Consider the following 19,395-nt stretch of genomic DNA (forward strand, 5'->3'; position numbering starts at 1 on the left):
AAAGGCTGACTGCAAAGGCAACCGAGGATGGAGCCAGGAGAGCATGAGCAGCCCTGAAACACACCAGCAAGGGGAGATGCAACAAGAGAGTGGAGACACTGGATACAGGAACAGGCATAAAAACAGTGAAATAAGCACCTACGCTCTCTTTTCCTCCTATACCTTCAATGCAACAGGCTACCTTCCAGTGGTCAAATGAAAGATAAAGACAGTAGAAGGCAAGGTTCCCAGACCTGGATCTCAACTGGGGGAGGTAAAGGGAAAGAGAGAGGAAGAAATTTTATTTCATGATTTCTTCCTTGTTTCTCACTGTGGGAAAGTCTGCAGAAACTGGAGGTTTACTATTTCTGTCAAATTTATCACACAAAATACATTATGATGAATGATTAACAAACTCGGGCTTTCTGTCCAAATGTCATGTGTCCCTCTGTAGCTTTGTTCTGCTATTACCATTACATATTTGCTACTTTAGTTTTTTTTTTTAGTATCTGCATAATATAATTGAGTAAGTTTGCAGGTAGTGAGATCACAGTTCAAAAAGAGCTGGAAACACGCAGAAGAGGCGTGCTATTGTGCTATTTTTACTATTCTGAAGTCCATACCATGAACAATGACTCATAAGAGTAGCAAGCCAGAGAAGCGCTTGCAAACCATACAAGCTTGTTTACTCATTTATTTGTTTGCACTGATTCATTACGTTCCTCAGTGCAAAATCTGTGGGACTCGAGAAACCACGAGGAAGAAATTCTGTTTCCCGAAGAGCTCTTCCACCCACCATGCCCTACTGAGACGGTGCAGGTCACAGTCTGCGAGGGGTCTGGGCATACACCTCCTATGTCCACTTCTGAGAACCAGAGGCTGGGCTGGTTGGGTGAAGAGCCCCTACATACCAATGGAGCACACTCCCTCTGGTGGCTTCACTCAGTCTCACTTTATCAGCATCCACAACAGGGTACAAAGAGCAATTAAAACAGGCAAGTGTTTTGTTTGCTTGTTTTAAGTCACACATTAAAGTACTGCTTTTTTTTCCCCCTATAGTCCTGAGATGACGTTAAATTTTGGTGGGTCTCTGCAATTACTTTGGAGAGGTTTGGCAAAGTTCATCATAGCTTGCAGTTACAAAAGCAAATTAAGTTTTTCCATGTGATGCAGTGGCATTACGGACCCAGAAAGCTATTAGAATAAGTATGAATAATAACTAAGAATAATAATATCTGCTTCACCTCTGAAACTCTTGTTATGACATTTAAAAAAAAATTCTGTCTGCCCAGGCCTAACCACATTTTTCTTCGAGCTAGATTCTTTGCAGGAGGTGAAGAGGAGGTTGCTTTGCTCTGCAGGCACTGGTTGTTTTTGCATAGAACAAGGCTGATGTTTTGCTATTGCTGCCTTTGTCTTCATTTCACTGCTCTGCCTTGAGATTTTATTTTATCCTGTCTAGCAGGTTGCTTAGAAGCCTGGGCAATATGTTCCCATGTCCATATGTTGAAATCAAAACAAACAATATATAGTCAAAACAAAGACAGTGTGAATATTTCCCATTTCTGATATATGGCTCATCTATCATAAAAGAGAAAACAGTGTGTTGGTACTTTATCACATCATATGACAGGACCAAAACATTTAACTTTCAAAGTAAAATCTCAAACACCCAGAAATAGGCATGGGCATCTTAACCACCATAGACTTTATTTTTCTTAAGGTTAGATTGGGGTTAAGATTGAATCTCATAGCTAGTATACCTGAATGGTGGATAATTTTGCCAGGTACAATGACATGAATAAGCGCTGTTACTTAGACATCTGAAAATATTTGGGTGTAAAAGCCTAAGACAGTGCCACACTGGGTTGTAATTAATATTTTTTCCCAAGGTAAAGTGTAACCCATGAACATACTTGATTAAACATGTCAGCTGTGAACAAATGAAAATGACAGCACTGAAAATTAGATAATAGCTCTATGATTCATATTTAAGAGTGAATAATACTGAAAGAATTTAGGGAATAGTCAAAAATACGGATAAGAGGAAACCACACAAAAGGCACAGAGATCAGCTCAAAAAGAAGGGACAGCTGACATGTGAATCTGAATCTAGCTACCGATACCCAAAGGCAGAGGCAAGATGAAAGAGGTATTTCAAAAACTTGGTTTTGCAAGAGAAAACCGGGCAATAAGTGGAGAGAGAGGACTGCAAGAAATAATTAGACACTTACAGAGTACAGACTATGTCACTTCTCCCCAAAACTGGCAGCTCTGCATATTGCCGTCACACATTTATGAGCATTAAAAAGCGTATGGAGTACAAAAGTCTGGCACCACAGGCAGCAGGGAAAAACTGTACACTTGCAATTAAAAACCCCTGTATTCCCAGTTGATCTTTGATAAAGTCAGATGTGACGTAAGAAGACTAGTCTCCAGAAATACAGGGTATCCAATATATAATAATCATACATAGTAATACTCGCTACTGCTAATTCATTTCATCTTCATTGCCTTGACTCTTGTCAAGTCCCTGATACAAAACTATGTAAGGCAGATAGTTTCTTTTGTTCCAATTTTACTTTCTGCCTTACCACATTGTTCCTAAGACACCACGTTATCTTTAAAACATGTACGAAATTGAAATCCTGTCAGATTCTGTTACTGTCCTAGAGCCAACATTTTAATACCATGCTATTAGTTCTATATTTAAGACTAAAATAGTAGCAGTACCTCTTCCGCAAAGTTAGTTTTCTTGTCAAGCATTTCTCGTAATGTCTGAAGAATTTTAATGCAGAGCTTTTCTTCTTTCTCCATTAGCTTCTTTGTGTGATTAATCAACCTTAAAGTAAAATATTAAACCTTAAAGAGCATTGCACATTGTTGCTAAGCCATACTACAATTTCTTTATGCAAAAATTGCCTGTCACTATATTTTTCCTCAAGGAAAGGAAACAAAAGTAGGCAAGAGAAAACATAATTAAAAAGGAAATGGGACTTTCAAGATGTTGTGAGGTTTTTGTGTCAATTTGCATATCTTACTGTCCATACAATAGGCAGAATTCTACATCCACTTTTTACGAGTGCTTCCAGATTAAAATCCAAACTTGGTATTTCATCCTTTCTTTATTTAAAGGTAACTATGTATTTATTTTAACCTTTACTTAAAGGTAACCGATGTTCACCATGCATCTTGCAAACTTTAAAAGCTACAACCTTTACACCTTCCAACCTTGGTTGATGGTTATATTTATTATATAATTAGCAAATGGCATCCAGCCAAAAGGATCCCCAAAAACCTTACATGGAGGAGTTCAGAAATGCAGGTATTTGGATGAAACATAACCATTGTTTCCATTCGTACAACAACTTTACAAGACTGTTTCAAGGCAGAAAACAAGGTACATTTCTAAGACTTAGACTCCAACTAAGACTGTGACGGGAGTTTGGGTTAAAGTCAGTGTAAGCCAATACCAGAAGCAGGCTTTCTGTCTCTGTGCAGAGCAAGTCCTTGCACTGGTTCGCCTCATTGCTGGAGAAATGTTTGTGAAAACAGAAGGGAGGAGAAAATCTGAAGGCCTTAGACAGTTTTTTTTCCCATCAGTACCACTGGTGGGTTATAGTGGATAGAACAGCGTTCATCAAATTATGGCCTAGGATCAGCAACCAGCAAAGGCACTGTGGCCACCGATTTACACTGAAAGATGGCACCATTAATGGTCCTAAATCACAGTCACCAAAAACAGGGTTGGGAGGGATGACACTGCATCATCCAGACCAGGGCTCCATAACCCAACAGAACTGATTATATTTAGATCACTGCTAAGTTAGCGCGCTAATGCCATCCTGGGCTCAGTGGAGGCACCGTGTAGGACTCTGCCACTGTCATCTTCACCAAGTTCATGAGCTATGAGTCCAAAACAATGCACCTTTCAGGCCTGCAGTACTAACAATATTTTTAAAGAGTTACACCTTTATCTCGGGATTACTGCATAGCTCTGCAAAGCATTCCTTTGCCATGGAAGTTAATTAAATAAAACAGAAAACTGTTTATTGCATTACATGGGCCACATCCAGCAGCCCTCGACTTGATTTGATGCTGACTTTGAAAGGAGTTTGGACAGAGGGGATGGGACAAGCTCAAAATTTAACTTAATTTTTCCAAACATATAAAGTATATCGTTATAACACTACCTCTGCAGAATATGCAAAAAGCCAAGGAATCAGGAAAGCTGCCAAACGTGTTCATTTCCCCCAAGTTACCTCTGTTAGAATTATAGTTTCTCAAGGGCAGCGAGGGCATCTCACTTGAGGACTAATAAAAAAATTGCAAGACTATTCCAATGCACAGACTGCAAATAAAACATCTAATAATTCAAGACCAGGTAGGGGTGCCAGTGAAATGTATTTTTAAAAGAGCTGTTGGCAGTTTAAAATAAAAATCAAAAGATTTATTTGCTTTACCAAAAAAAAATCTAGCCCACCCCACCCCACCTCACTATGAATTCTTGAAAATTCTACCATGGAAAGGCTAAGTTTCTGCTGTACATTTGGAGAAACTTAACAGCAAAAGAGCCCATTAAGAAAACTGAAGTAGGTTGAGCCTGTCAGAGTTTTAACAAGCTACTAACATTCAATTTCTAGGCAGGCAAGGCAAGCAACCTCTCTCTCTACTCCTCTCCAGACTCCTAAACTGCTGAGAAACATAAAACATGCAGGAAAAGACCTGAGTTTAAGCTTTCAATATGAACTCAGACACCTACATGCTTAAGTCAGTGTTGAAAATCAGAGGTAAGCACTGTTGAAAATTTTAACTCCCTGCCATCTTTTCCATAGAAGCAAATAGGCCTCTCCTTAAACCACTTACTTGGACATGAAAGCACCGCATCTTATTCTGGCATCGCTCCCCTCAGGAAAAAGAAGTTCTGGACTGTGCAGCACGTCAACCAGCACCGAGAATTCAGCTTGCATCATGGGAGTGAACTGCTGCTCCAAGGAGGACACTACATCCTAGGGAAAAAGAAGAATGACATTCATAACTATGGCCAAGAAAACTAGAAGAACATTGCTGTGGAGTTGCACTGTGCGGTGGGCTATTTGACCCACTTCTGACAGCCAGCAGCAAGAGCCCATATTAACTGAGGTGACAGTAAAGCAACCTCATGTCTTTCTTCATGCCACTCCTCAAGGGGGGAGAAGGTGACCATTACTATCTACCTTACTGTTCTCTCTCAAATTTCTCCTCTGCAGTAATGCCCACAAAACACTGGGCAACAGTCAATATGATGGTGTGCTGCAAAAACACTGCTTGTCACACGTGGTGTTAGTGTATCACCTGAGGTGTTGCTTCCTGGGTATTTAGGGTGCCTCCATTTGTCTGGGTCCTGCTGTTTTCTTAGTTCATAAACTCCTGATGTCATTTAACCACTACATGCACAAGGTGATCTCCACCTTATAGGTATTCTCCAGTGACAGAAATCTGACATAATGGCTCCTAAAACCCCCAGTACCTCCTCTGCAGCCAAAACAGGACATATGACCATGAAAAGGCAGAAGGGAGATCCCTTCTCTGCAAACCACTTTGGGGAAAACAACATACTTCCTACCCCTCTCTGTTGACTTCTGTAGGAGCCGAATTCAGATCATGGATCAAAAGGCCCTGTCTGTTGGCTTCACTTTGAACAACCACCAGAGGAGAGCTGAGCCTTCTGCTCCCTCTGCTCCCCCCACCTAGACGTGCAAAGGTCACTATAATCCAGCACTAAAAATCCAATGAGTCCATCTCTGGTGTTTCCCACATCTGGCACATATTAGATAAACGCACTACCCCAACTACTCCCCAAGCCATTTGCTATTTTTGTACCTGTAGTTTTTCTATTATATTCCTGTAATCCCAGGCAGGCCCACCAAGAGCTTCTTTAAAACGAGGTCCACTGCGGGCTGACATTCTCCATCCCATGGCTGCCCTCTGCACCATGTTAGAGTGACTCTTCATGAACAAGGTGTTGACCTGGCTGTCCAAATCCACTGGAATTGCAATCCCACGGTTCTTTGCTTTAATAGGAAGAAAAAAGAAGAAATTTACAGTGGCAAAAACTTGAAAATCTTATGAAGATCATGGCATGCAAAATCCTGATACTCTTGAAGTTAAGGAGCAGGGGGATCTTCACTGGTTTTACAGTGAAGTTTTTACACTTCAACAGGTTTTAAAAATAAGGATCAAAAACCTAAGCTGGTAGAAATCAGCCGTAATCTAGTTAAAGAAAGCAAGCTGTACCACTTTAAATGAGATGAGGATCATTTCCAGTATATATTTTCATAGGTACAGACGTTTATTTTTTAAAATAGAATAATTTTTTTTGCTAACTTAAAAAAAATCAGGTCCAGAGATATTAATAAGAGTAACAAAAAGAGTACACATTATTATTTCAACAGCTAGTTTTACTCTATTCAGAAGTAAATTCAAAAATTCTTCTTTCTAGTGAACATATGCATATTTAGCCAATTTATCCCAAGTGCAATTTGTTGCTCTTCTGTGTATTTCTCTTCCGAAGACCTTGAGAAACCAAGTGCATACAAATTAAATTTGAAAAAGACTGTCTCCTTTTCTCTCTCCCCTCAGTTTCCTATACAGCCAGGGTTGTTAAACCATGGGGTTCCTGGGTGCCACTGCAATATAACCGATAGTTAATAAACATGTGATAGTTTAACTGATAGTTAAACAAATTTAACCAATAGTTAAAAAAATGCAATTTTTTTTTTTTAGACTTGAGGGGCAGGAAGTGACAAAAGAGAGAATATAGAGAAAAAAAAACTGAGGAAAGACTTGCATGAATTCTTACAGGGCACCCACTATTAAACTACTATTGCATCCTGAACTGCCGCTTGAAAAGGAAGTTTAAAAGACAGTGTTAGAAGGTATCTGCCCTCTCCTCCACAAAAATCTCTGTGTTAGCTGCATCTCTCCGTTCCACTGGAGATCAGAGTGACATTCTTCTATGGCTCAGCATGAGTCGTCTGAAATTCAACAAATAAACAAGAGATCGATGCAGCAATATCTCTGCTTGAAAGATTAGGTCACATTCCAGTGATTAGGCTTTGTATTCTATGTCATTTCACTTAATTTCCATGGCACAGTTTATGTTTAATAAAAACTTAGAAGTAAAATGGAGAAGCAGTTCTAGTTCATTTGGAATAATGACTAGTAATAACTAATTTTTCGGTTTTCCTTATTGAAACAAGGTGAATTTTTTAAAAAGTGTTAGCACATATTACAGTTCTGCACGTTTCTCTGAGGCATTTCCCCACCATTGGCATTAACATGCATGCTTTCCACAGTAGCAGAAGGCATCAAAAATACTCCACCCCTCCCTCCCAGTTCTTAAAACATACACAACTTTAAGTCCTGAACTTGTGAAGTCAACAGATGCCCTTCTTTGCTAAACAGCTTATGCATCAAACCCCACAGGCGTACGTGCAAGCAGAGTCAGGCGTACAGCTCTGATGAATGAAGGCTCGTGTGCTGCCAAGCACAGTGAGTCACAGACCCCAGGCAGAAACTTTCTCTTCCCCCGAATACTATATTGTAATGGCAGCATTTATTATAAACCTAAATTTGGCTGTGACACCTCAACGCCCAATCTCACAGGTTACGGCAAAAGTGCTCTGTCACGCGTGTCCTCATCCCTTTAACAGCTCCCGCAGGAGCAGGGCACCCTCCTCCCTTCCCACTGCAAGGGTGCATCCTGATGCAGGACCAGGGACGCCACCTGTGGATTACGGTGTTTAACTGGGACGGCAGAAAGATCTCTTATTCTATTTCTGGTAGGCGCTTTCTTTTAAACAGTTTGCTATAGGGAATTAAAAAAAAATCTCTTAGGTCAAGATGGGAAGACGTATTTCCCCACAACCGTATATGAATCCTCAGCAGCAGATGTACAGAAGTTTCCACACTGGCAATTGACTTTTCCTTTCCACTCTCTATTTGTTTTGAAGGCAAGGTTCCTGATTATCATGAGGAAAATACCATGTATGGCTGGCCATTATTTCTAATGACTGTTTTTCCATATTATTTGACTGGGTTATTTTTCAAAACACATTTGCCCTGTTGCTGCTTACTTTATTACAGAAGTCCATTAAAGTTCTGCCAGTGTGGGTAGGGTGCTGCAGCCTATTAATCCAATTTATTGTGTTCTAATGTCAATCACTGGAATGTTATCGGACAATGCTCACTTCTCAATTAAGTGGTATGTATGCAGAATCCTGATATACCCAGGAATAAATTTAGCAATGGGGAGCATGCTGCTCAGAGGAAAGCCCAGACTTCTGCAGAACTGCAGATGCCATTTGAAGTTAACAACTTCCATCAGTGTCTGAGGAGCAGTCACGGACTATGATTGTTCAAAGAGTTGCACCTAATTAAAACTATCACAAAGAAAACCAGAGAGAGAGGAAAAAAAAATACTCCTTTGTTTTGAACAGTTCTTATATGTATAATTCCATTTGTAATTAAGATTTGTCAAAGGGCACTGTTGAAGTCTAAGCTATAAACAAAGCCTTTGTCTTCTTATTTCTTTGCAGCTTGTAGAAAGTTTATCTTTCATTTGTTTCACATTTCATTATTTAAAACAACATGAAACATATTTTTACATTTTGGAAAGCTGATGAACAAATGTGAACATAAATATTTATTTTTAATTTAGGTGTTGTAGGCTGCTTTCCCCTTCAAAATGTGTCAATCTCCCTTAAAGTATGGACATAAAATATTTAAAAGCATGTTTATTTTTGTTCCACTTAGAAATACTTTTGGACGGCACTCAAACTTGCAAAGTAGGGTTAGAGCTGGTAGACAAAGGAGCCAGGAGGGGGTAAAATTATGTCTTTCATCTGACTAGTGAACTTGGGAAAAGAGCATGCTACGTGGCTGTACGTAAACTGGTACCATAGGTACCAAGTAGGATACTTACCAGGATGGACTAAAACATGTCTTCAGGTAAGGTAAATTCTGCCTTGCAGTGGAGGGCATAGCGCAGGCTTATATACTGCCCAATTCCTACCTAGGGCACCCTGCACAGGGCTAATTACACCCTGAATTCACTACTCTGTTTTGCCAGTCTCAGAGGAAATGCAGTTTGCTGGGAAATCCTTTCCACGACTAACTCTCAATCTGCTGCTCACAATTCTGCTAGCAGCCGTAGCCACAGTTGAGCCAAGATAAGCAAGCAACGGTACCCGTGGAAATAGTAAGGAACACAGTGCCGCCAATGCAGCCAGGTCACAGTAAAATGTTCTGCTCTGTGCTGGATGGTTCTGCATGTATCCAGTGCATCAGCAGTTTTCCTCTCCTCTAGTGTTTAAACTATGAAAAAGCACTCTGAGGTGGGGACTCAAAAGAGAAGGGCAACATTAATGTCGAGAATCAAGTAGCTAAAAATCAAGCCGCTCTCTATGAGTGAGCTGGACTCTACCGAAGTCCCAAGAGCATAGCCCAGCTGCTAACAGAAGGGCTGAAATGGGCTGGCTGAGATGTATTGTTAAATTACCTGCATGTAGTTCCCTTCGCAGAAGCACAGAAATTGGAAGTAAAAGGACCTATTTCAGGAATGCTTGCTGAAGCACTGTCCTTTCACTATACTGCCTACCTGAGTCTTAGGATCAATTTAGTACTAACGATTTCCAGGAAGTGGCCCTTGCCTGTAATTTTCCTTGGAAGCCCATTCTTCAGAGCAATCTATCTTGCCATAAGGAAGCTTGCCGTTCTCCTTGATATTCCCACCTAGTGCTCCCTAATTTAAAATTTCACTCCATTAGCTTTTGTAGTATCTACAAAACACAACAGTATTTAGTGGCTTCACAGCTCTTTAGAACACTTTGCACTACCCTAAACCATCCCTGGTGTGGGTTTTCTGGGGGACACGCAGGCGTTTCACCTCTCAGAGTGCCTCAAGGAGGAGCGTGCTGGGCAATCTGGGTCACGAAAAAGCCACAGCTGTACCTGTCTATGAAGCCTTTATTCTTCTTGCTGTTTTCGCCCCTCTGGTAGTTGCAGACAGCTATATCATGTTCTCCCACACTTCCCAGTTGTCACTTGATGGAGCGATGCATATTTAGTTCAATTAATTTTGCTCCATAAATCAGTCCCTCCAGCTCCTTAATCATTTACTGACTGCTTAACAAATGCATTTGGATGGAGAGACACTAACGCTAGCAACAGCAAGGCTTTTTAAGGGAAATAAAAGCTTTGTGTAGACAAGACACAAGCCTGCCAATCTTGTACCCTTCACTTGGATGTTTTTTCCAGCAGAAAATCTAAGCTAAAATATTTATCAGTCTGTAAAAAGATCATCATTGAATTTTTCTTGCAATTAGGGAAACACAAACAGTTAAAATAGAATAAAATATGTGCTTTATCTGAAATGTATTCTTCTTGCTGTCAAAAAAGTAACAACAGGATAATTATTTTATTTGAACTAAAAATTGAAAATGAAGCTCTAGCTTTTTATAAAATGGAAAAAAGATTTTAAAACTCAAATGGGAAGTGAAATAAAGTATTTTCAGGGCTGAAAAAATTGTTATAGGAAAGTTCATCTATATGGATATTAAAAATACGCACAATAATTCCAAAGAAGCAATAAAATGTAACCTAGATTTTATGTTTAATGTTTCCTGTTTGTCATTTGTCAGGGAAAAGGAAAGGGCTTTAGAGGATATAAAAGCATGGTCAGGAAGCACCACAGGGGAGTTTTTTGGATTCTGTACAAAGGGGTATTGGTGAGCTGAAATTGGGGAATAAATAGAAAGGACTTCACTACTCCTTCAGACCATCTGCTTTCTGTTACAGACAACCCATGTTCTTTAATATCTTTTGAAAAATGTATCGAGCCCCATTTAAAAGGAAGCTAGCTTTTCTGCCATCCCTCCTCCCTCCATTTTCTCTTGGCCCGTTGACCAAGGACATCCTTCCAAAGTTGGTTCCAAACCTCTGATTTACAATCTAAATTTATTTAGGTTATTTACAACCTAGTGTAATTTATGTGCAGTTGTTTTGGGTCAGCACTGTCCTTTAGCTTAAATGTCTCTTCTTCGTGACTATTTATCTTCCTAAGTACTTTTAAAGAGCAACAACACAGGCCTTTGTTTTGCTAGGCAAAACACATGGGGCTCCTGCAGTCTCTTCCTGTAATACAGTTCTCCTTTCCCCTGACCATCACAGCAGTACTTCCTCTGTACCTGTTCCAGTTTCGAACTTATGAAATAGCAATCTTGCAGGACTCGCTTCCAATTTTGTAGGATGGAAACAAGGATTCTCCTTTTGCTTCTCCTGCACAGCATCCTAGAGCATAATCTGATAATGACTAATGTAATTTGGCTTGCTAACAGATTTTTTTTCAAAGGGTCTGCCATGAGAAATAGTCCAACAAAATGCAGGTTCCTATCTGCCACTGTTTACTCATGTGGGAAATTCCAATTATTTCATTATTGGTGGTAACAGCACAGCCATACACATACTACATCCTTGGGATACTCCCACAGTATCAAAGGGAAGATGCAATTTGTAAAAACATAAGGGAGAAAGCTAATGGATACTACAGAGACAAGAGTATAATACAACTAGATTTGCCCTTGTAACAGAAAACTGATGCTCAGGGGTGAAGATATAAGAATCACCACTTAATTAAGAAGCAAAGACAGTTCTTTGCATGGGTCCTGAAAGACTGGTCAGCCCTGGGAGAAAGACCCTGCTCCAATACAATTTAAGATATACAATCCAGATCTTCAGTTGTGAGGACAAGTGATATTCCCCAATTTTACCATATGGAAAGACAGTTTAAAATGCAAACTTTGAGACTGGCCTCCACCCTGCACAATCTTGCAAAGATTATAAAATGTAGGAACTGAAAGTCCTTTGATAATGAATTCATTTGAAATAAATTAAACTGTTAGACATCTTAGCTCCTCTGTTTTCAAAGATCAGGGGACCTTTTAAACATTTTTCATTTGTAGCTGTTTTACCAGTGAGATGGAAGCTGTTTTGAGCATTCATTTTTGGACTATAATTTCAAGCAAAAGCTCAGTCCTATGTAATAATAGAGAAAAAGCAAAAGTGATATATGTATAATGTGTTTATTCTTGTTACTGTGATAATCTGCTTCATAAATCCATATGAACAAGACACATTAATATACCTATATTATTTCGTAAGTGTTTCTATTCATGCCAGGTAGGCAAATGTTTACCGGGCAATAAAAACCCGATGCACGTTGGTATCTGTGTGTTCCAAAACTCTTGGAGCCACAGCAGGGCCTGCTGAAGAAGAGAAGCAAGCCTCTACGCTTCTTGCTGAACTGGAGGCAGACAACTGCCTGGAGACAAAGCAGCAAGTGAAGCTTGAAAAGCTTATGAAGTTTCTCCCTAGTGGTCAAGTGGAGTTGAAGTACCAGGGTTATAAGAAATTAGCTTCTGCAGCATATCCTTTTGCTGACCTAGAAGATAATGCACATTCGTACAGTGCTCACAAGAAGACAGATGTAATGATCGTAAGCTCTAGAGGCAATACTTACATCCACCTGCCAGCAACAAACTAGTAAACAGAATGTATGTTGCTTAAACTTGCTCTGAAATGGGTCTTTTAAAAGTGCATTATTATATGGATCTTTGATATCTTGGGAAATCTGTGTATGATCTTTCTTCCTTCTGAGATTCATTTCTAAATCCAGGGCTACGACACAAAAAAAAAAAATCATGTTTGTTCTTTCAACTCTATACTACATTTATTTTCCATCAAAAGTCTTTGGTCCCTGCTGTAAATCTGTCCAATACTCTCTCTCTCTGATATAGGCAAAATCTTTCTAGAGGTTTTTTTTTTTTAAACCCTGCTGTGAAACATGAAGGCCCTAACATTAAAGCTGTCAGACTCTCAAGTCAGGGGGAAAAAAAAAAAAAGGCAGAAGAGTGCTTACAAATGCCTAGCCAAAATCCAAACCTAGTCCACATGCACAGCCAGCAAAAGAGGCAAAAAAAGGGTGCCCTGTTTGTATTATGGAAGAAACCTCTGCCTTCTCAAAGAGAAGCACCATTTTGTGCGGTGGAATACCCGACAGAGAAAGGCACTGGGCACGCACTGTAATCACAAAAGGCCTCCATTTTAAAAGCCTCTGGTACCCCCAGCTGGGGCAGTTTTTCCAAAGCTTTCAGCAGAGCAGAGCAGGCCTACTGAATTAGCCCAGGCAAGACACATTTGGCACCGTGCTTAAAAATACTGAGTATCACTGGTGGTTAAAATCTCCGCTAGCCAGCCAAAATTTTGCACAGGGGTGTTTGTTAAAAACTCTGCTTCCACTTCTCCGGCTAACTTGCTCTTTGGGGAAATCCCCTCACCTTTTCCCTTATACCCCCCCTTCTGGGTATGTCCCCTATATCCCTTTCTGCACTGTCAAAATAAAACACCGAATAAAAACGTGTGGCAATTTGCTAACACAACACAGTACAATTTTACCATGTCTGATATTGATATTAGTGATGAATCCTTAAACAGTTATTATGATACGGACAAGGAAATCAGCAATCTGCATGCTAACGCGTGCTTTCAGGGGGGCAGCTCGGAGGCTGCCAGGCCCACGGCACCCCCAGGTGATGCCTACCCCTCCCTGCCCTGCTGCCAGTGCAGGTGGCATGAAGGTCCCAGAGGAGGACACGGGGTGATGCCCTTCACCAGCAGCTCAGCTCCACTCTGCCATGCCTGAGCATGCACAGGGCATGGCTGGGGTCCCATGGGCGGGAAGCCAGGGTAGCGAGAAGGCTGGACCTATAGGACAGCGCAAGAGCGTACTTATAAAAAACCAACTGTAATCCATCTCCATAAAACAGAAAAGGGAATGAAGCAAAAGAGAAGACTGCAGTGGAGGTAGAAATTAAATTCACCAAACAGGGAACCAAGTCACATATCTGAAGAAAACTCCAGACATCAGCCATGCCTTGCATTCGGCTTTCTCCTTGGGTCCCCCAGGAGCAAGAGGCACACAGATTACCTACCGAAGACCGCCAGCCCTTTCACGTGCTGGTGCACCTGGCTGAGAAGCTGGATCTATCAGCACCATTAAGGTGACCTGTGCTTCCCCTGTCAGGCTGCTGTGGGGATGAGTTCAGCTTGGCTGTCTCGGCCCTGTGCTCAAGTGTCTCCAAATACCCTCATCTCGGTGAGATAACACAGCGACCTCTCTGAGCTAGAATCTGATTTTAGCTGTAGTTCTACAGAAATGAAGACACTGAGCTGTCTAGAAACACACACAGGGCATGCTCAGTCTGAAAAATACTCTCACCTGCCCTACTTCTTCCCCCTTTCCCCAGATTCCCAAAGGAAGTAATTTACTGATGACTCTTTCCAGAACTGCCAGAGAAGAGCAGGGACGTAAGTGTTAAACACACAAACAAGGATTTGTAGGGCTAGAGCTTTATTTGAGACTGTAGTAGCTGTAGCATAAAGGAAATAAAATGTCTTCAACTTCCAAAGTTCTCTTGCTAAATGGATCCATAATTAAATCATTTGCACAACAAATATAACAATTGAAGGTTGCTAAGTTTTTAGGTAACTGCTTATTCTCGTTCACACAAGAAGCTATGGAGTAGCACAATTGTGGTTTCCATCCCAAACTCCCTGATGGGACAAAACCTGAACAAGCCCAGGACCATGACTGACAATAACGAATGCATCTCCCAGGAACTGCGGGGAAAAATTATGGGTGTTCTCCGATGCACAATTGCTATGCATCCCTGCTTACAACAGCTTGTGCAAATGTAGCCCAGCACGACTAGAAATGCCCAGGTTTTCTCATAGCTTATTTGTGTTTTAATATCATAACTTGCTTGAGGTAAAGTTCAACCATTGCTCACTTAGCAAACATCTGTCTGACCTACAGGTTTCACCTAACAACCCTATTTGATGGGACAGTTTTGAATGGGTTATAAAAGGAGGAAGAATTTAGCCGCAGAAAGTGGGATTTCTGAAATCACCACTGTCACAATTTCAGTCACATTAAAAACTGTTCAACCTCAAGTAAGTCTGATGTTAAAACACAGAGAACAATAATGAAGGTGAAACCTGGCACCTACCCACTTCAGCCAAAGTCTTGATACACGACTCCACTGAGGCTTTCTGCGTTGGGTTTGGCCAGGTACAGTTGTAAATTCTAAAAGCAGACTGCAGCAGCTGAATAAAAACAGGCTGGTGTGTCTGAAAACAAAAAGATAAACATGGAATTTTACCCTTTAGAATCTCCTCGCAACTGCCCTAGCGTTTGACACAATGTAAACCACATGCAAGGGGTTTTCAGCTTGTAGACTCAAGTTACAATTCCATTAAATTCTCTTTGCTCTTCAGGACTGGAGGGAACAGAAATCTATGCTGCACCTCTAAAAAGGCCAAAACATATAATTTTTGCTCAGATTGCCACTGACGTCAAGCAAATGCAGTACAGAGCAGAAGGATGGAGGAGTCTTCCCAGTTCTCAGGTATGTGTCCCTTTTGTCATAGGACACAGCATTTTTCTCATACAGATACAAAGATAGACCATTATTCTGCAAGGACACCCCTCCAATGAATTCACAAGAGCCAGGAGTAAATCTGACCATATTGAGCTGTCTACTGGTTCAGAGCTGTAAGTGGTAAAAATTAAGAGTAAGTGTTTTAAAAGAGGAATTAAGCTGCTAGCCAGTAGCATGAGAGGGGACAGAGAAATTAGGGGAAGATGTAAAGATACACCATTCCTATCTGGGTAGCAGAAGGTATCTCACTAACGGTCTGAATAACATATTTGTCGGTGTCTCTTTTCCTTACCTGGAGGCTGGTGCTGTTATCTGAAAATGGCGAATTGAAGAAGCCACTCACAATGTTCATTACGGGCTCAGTGACATATTTCTCCAGAGATGTGTCTGCATGTTTACGATCTGTGGTCGTGTTACAAACCTACAGGCAAGAAGGAGGAAACAATGAGATTTAGTTCTTTTAAATAAGCAAGCTTTACTATTTTGTATTTATTACAGCACATGTAATATTTCTTCTTAATACAAAAACAAATTATTTTTATACAAAATCTATCAGAGATAACTATCTTAGAGTTCAAGCTGTATTTGTGATAGCTTATCTTTCTTCTTTGAGGTCCACATTGTCATTTGAATACCCTTCTCTTCTGAACTAGCTCTTTCTGGTTGGTTGTCTATTCTTTCCCACACCGTGAAAAAAGATCCCTCTAAATCAGCACATTGCATGCCACTTACACATTTAGACAGATTCAAGAAGAAAATGGGCCCTTCTTCCCGTTGTGGGGCTGGTTGGAAGAGGCTTTAGAGGCAGATGAGACATAAACACCTTAGGTTAGAAAAATTTCATGTAGCGTTTAACTTCTCTCTACAATCAATCACCACAAATGGGTGGCGAAGGTGAAGCTCATTTGCAGGAAAAATGTTTAAAAAAAGGGAAAGAAAGGAAATAGCATAGTCAATACCAACAGCCTTTACGATTGTAAACTGTAAGACAGGCAGCATTACTTAGGAAAGCCACGTGGGGAAAATACGAAAGACAAGCTAAAAACAATGAAAGAAGAGAATGGATGGTACTGGGACAACTCTGGAGCACAGAAGGATGATTAAATGGTGGGAGGATGTGGGAGGATTGGTACAAAAGATTCCTGAATACACCCTTTGGTACAACACTAAAAGTTTGTTGCTGCATAAAGAAGTCATGCTTAAAGAAGGCAAAAAATTACTGAGGTGGATCGCATCCTTCAGTATTTCTTTACTTCTTTTCAAAATTTGTGAACATCTGTACAGAGTCATGTTGACTTTGCGTATGTCAGTGTGAACAGTACTAAAAGGAGCCTACAGAGAGCCAAACAGTAAGAAAGGCAAGACCGGACAAATAAGAAGTACAGACTATACTCGTACTACCTCTTCAAGAGCCTTTAAATAAGCAGTTCTAGCCATATTTAACAAGAAAGGAAAGGCAACGCTGTTCTCTCTTTCACCTATGCAAGCCACAGACTACTATAATGTTCTAGGCGATCTATGTGAGAACAGAATTTATTTTGTTTCTAGCCTTCACATTACTATCTGAGCATTTAACACACAATCATGAACCTGTGTGGTGCATACTTACCATGACATCGCTTTATGGATGGGGAACTGAGGCCAGAGAAGCTGAGTGAATTGCTTAAGGTCACAGAGAAAAGTTGGTGACAGAAGCAGAAAGATAATCCACAGCACCTGAATCTCACACAGGGCAAACACGATCCCTAATTGTACCGTGCCACCGTCACACTTGGACACAAGAAGACAGCAATTTCACCAGTAGCATTTTAAGGAAGGTTACTGACATGACATCCAAAAGCACCCATGTTCAGGGGAAGATACAGCTCACGGGAACACAAAAGCATTTTGAGTATAACACACAAGCACTGTCATATGGTAGGCAGAGGAGTAACCAAAGATAACTTGAGACCTACAGAAATGAGGCATCTTGAGGAGCTTTGCTTGTTTGCTTTTCTAAAATGTGTCAGATAAACAAGTCATGCCCCCACATAGTGCATTTTTTATCACCCCAGGAAAGGAAGGATTTTGGTCAGAGAAGCAACAGTGGCTAAACTGAAATAGCAAACTCTTCAGCCCTTCAGTTTTGGGAAAAGTATGACACCACCACCATCACCCTGAGTCCTCGTGGAGGTAACAAAGACGCAGTTAATAATCTGAACTTTTTCTAAAAAAAAAAGATCATAGAACTAAAAACTTCTTGAAGTTCTGTTTTTAATTAATCTGCATGCCAATTTTGGCTGGAACCAGTAGCTCTGACGCTCAACGCTCATGATCCCAATGGGAAGACAGGAAGCTGTGCAGTGCTAGCACGGTGAATTCAGAAATATCGCCAAAACTAAATTCCAAAATGCTTTTAAGTTTTCCCCTCCACTTGACTAAAAAGCAGAAGCATATGTGGGGATGCCACTCTGCTCCAACACTGGTCTGAAAAATTCCCAGCGCAGAAGGAATTCGGAAATTCTCTCATTTGTTCTTATCCCTCTGCCCTTTGGGGACCGAAAAATGTTTCCCCGTGGAAGAAAAAACCTGAAATGCATGAAATGGAGATGAAGATTGAGAAATCAGTGTTTCAAAACCCCTTAAGAGGCTTTGAGACCGAAACTCACATGAATAATACTTCAAAAATTCTGCAGAGAAAGCCAGGATGACTTTACAGCTGTCAGATCCTGGCTCTTTCTTTAATCCTGCTCAGACTACAGCTGCTGACTTACAGGCTGGGCCACACGCAGGAAAGGGAAGCCTTTCCTTCAGCAGCACCCACTTTGCTTAGTGCAACGCTTTAAGTCATACACAGGAGAAAGTAGGTTGGCAGAAACCGTAGAAACAGCATGTCTTTGAAAGCACGACTGCTTTTGGCAAACTGAATTTATACATGAATCCGCCTCGTGCCTGCTTTGCAATGTATCACGTTGTTGGAAGAGAATGACAGTTGGGGACTAAATATTTCCTTCCTGGATCCAGAAACAGATAAAAAAAAAATTGGTTACTCTTTTTTTTTTTTTAAATAAAAAAGGAAAAAATCCAACCTGAGGATAACACTCTCCATCTTTCACCTTAGTGCTCTCTAATAACAGACTCAAGACTCAAAGCTCACAAACTCACCCCCTGACAGGCATTTGTAGCAGCTAAAAGAAAAGCATTTCCCCTTCCCCCACGCAAACGCATCCCTTTTAGCTCACTGGAACACAGAGGATCAAAGGGCTCTTTTTCTAAATGCTTTGAAAGCTATTGTAACATCTTTCATGAGGCTGACAGCATTCTAACTGTCCTGATAGCTACATAACGCTGATGTATTTATAACACACAGGCTCTGCCTGGGCCCCAGAAAACCAAATCTGAACAAATACACTCAATAACCTGGAAGATATAGCTACCCACTGGGACCTGGCTAAAGAGCAGGACAGGCCAGAGCACTTCTGACATGCTCTTTTAGTTCTTTTAGCCGTTAAGGAGGAAATTAAAAGGACTAATTAGGCACCTGCCTTGAGGGCTTTGCAGGAGAGCAAAATAAACCTGCATTTTGCCATTCAGTACCAACAGCGCGCACACACACACAAAATACAGCATTAATAATACATTCACTCTTCACCTCTGAAGACCTGGAGTCTAATTTCTCGTATGAGAAGAGTATATGAAAACAAGCTCAGTGGTCACTAGCATCAGGACAACTCTACATCATTTGGCACGGTACATTTGTCTCCAGGCTCATGAAGGGAACTGTGGACAGAGCCCTCTTTTTACATGTCTGCTTCTAGCCCAAGGGCAAAGAAAATTGGTCTCATTCAAGGGCTAGGGGGGTAGTCTGTTTGGAGGGTCAGGGCCAGGACACGTCAGG

General features: G+C 40.8%; 1 protein-coding gene across 1 annotated transcript in view; it reads right to left on the reverse strand.

The window, feature by feature from the left end:
* ITPR2 (inositol 1,4,5-trisphosphate receptor type 2) overlaps window positions 1-19,395 on the reverse strand; it is a 262,261-nt gene that overhangs the window by 113,954 nt on the left and 128,912 nt on the right. The window contains exons 33-37 of the mRNA XM_075161128.1: window positions 15,811-15,939; window positions 15,087-15,207; window positions 5,842-6,032; window positions 4,846-4,988; window positions 2,713-2,821 (exon numbers count right to left, since the gene is read on the reverse strand). Coding sequence (XP_075017229.1) covers window positions 2,713-2,821; window positions 4,846-4,988; window positions 5,842-6,032; window positions 15,087-15,207; window positions 15,811-15,939 — 693 coding nt within the window. The remainder of the gene's footprint in view (window positions 1-2,712; window positions 2,822-4,845; window positions 4,989-5,841; window positions 6,033-15,086; window positions 15,208-15,810; window positions 15,940-19,395) is intronic.

Source organism: Calonectris borealis, chromosome 1 (genome assembly GCF_964195595.1).
Source record: "Calonectris borealis chromosome 1, bCalBor7.hap1.2, whole genome shotgun sequence".
Taxonomy (NCBI): Eukaryota; Metazoa; Chordata; class Aves; order Procellariiformes; family Procellariidae; genus Calonectris; species Calonectris borealis.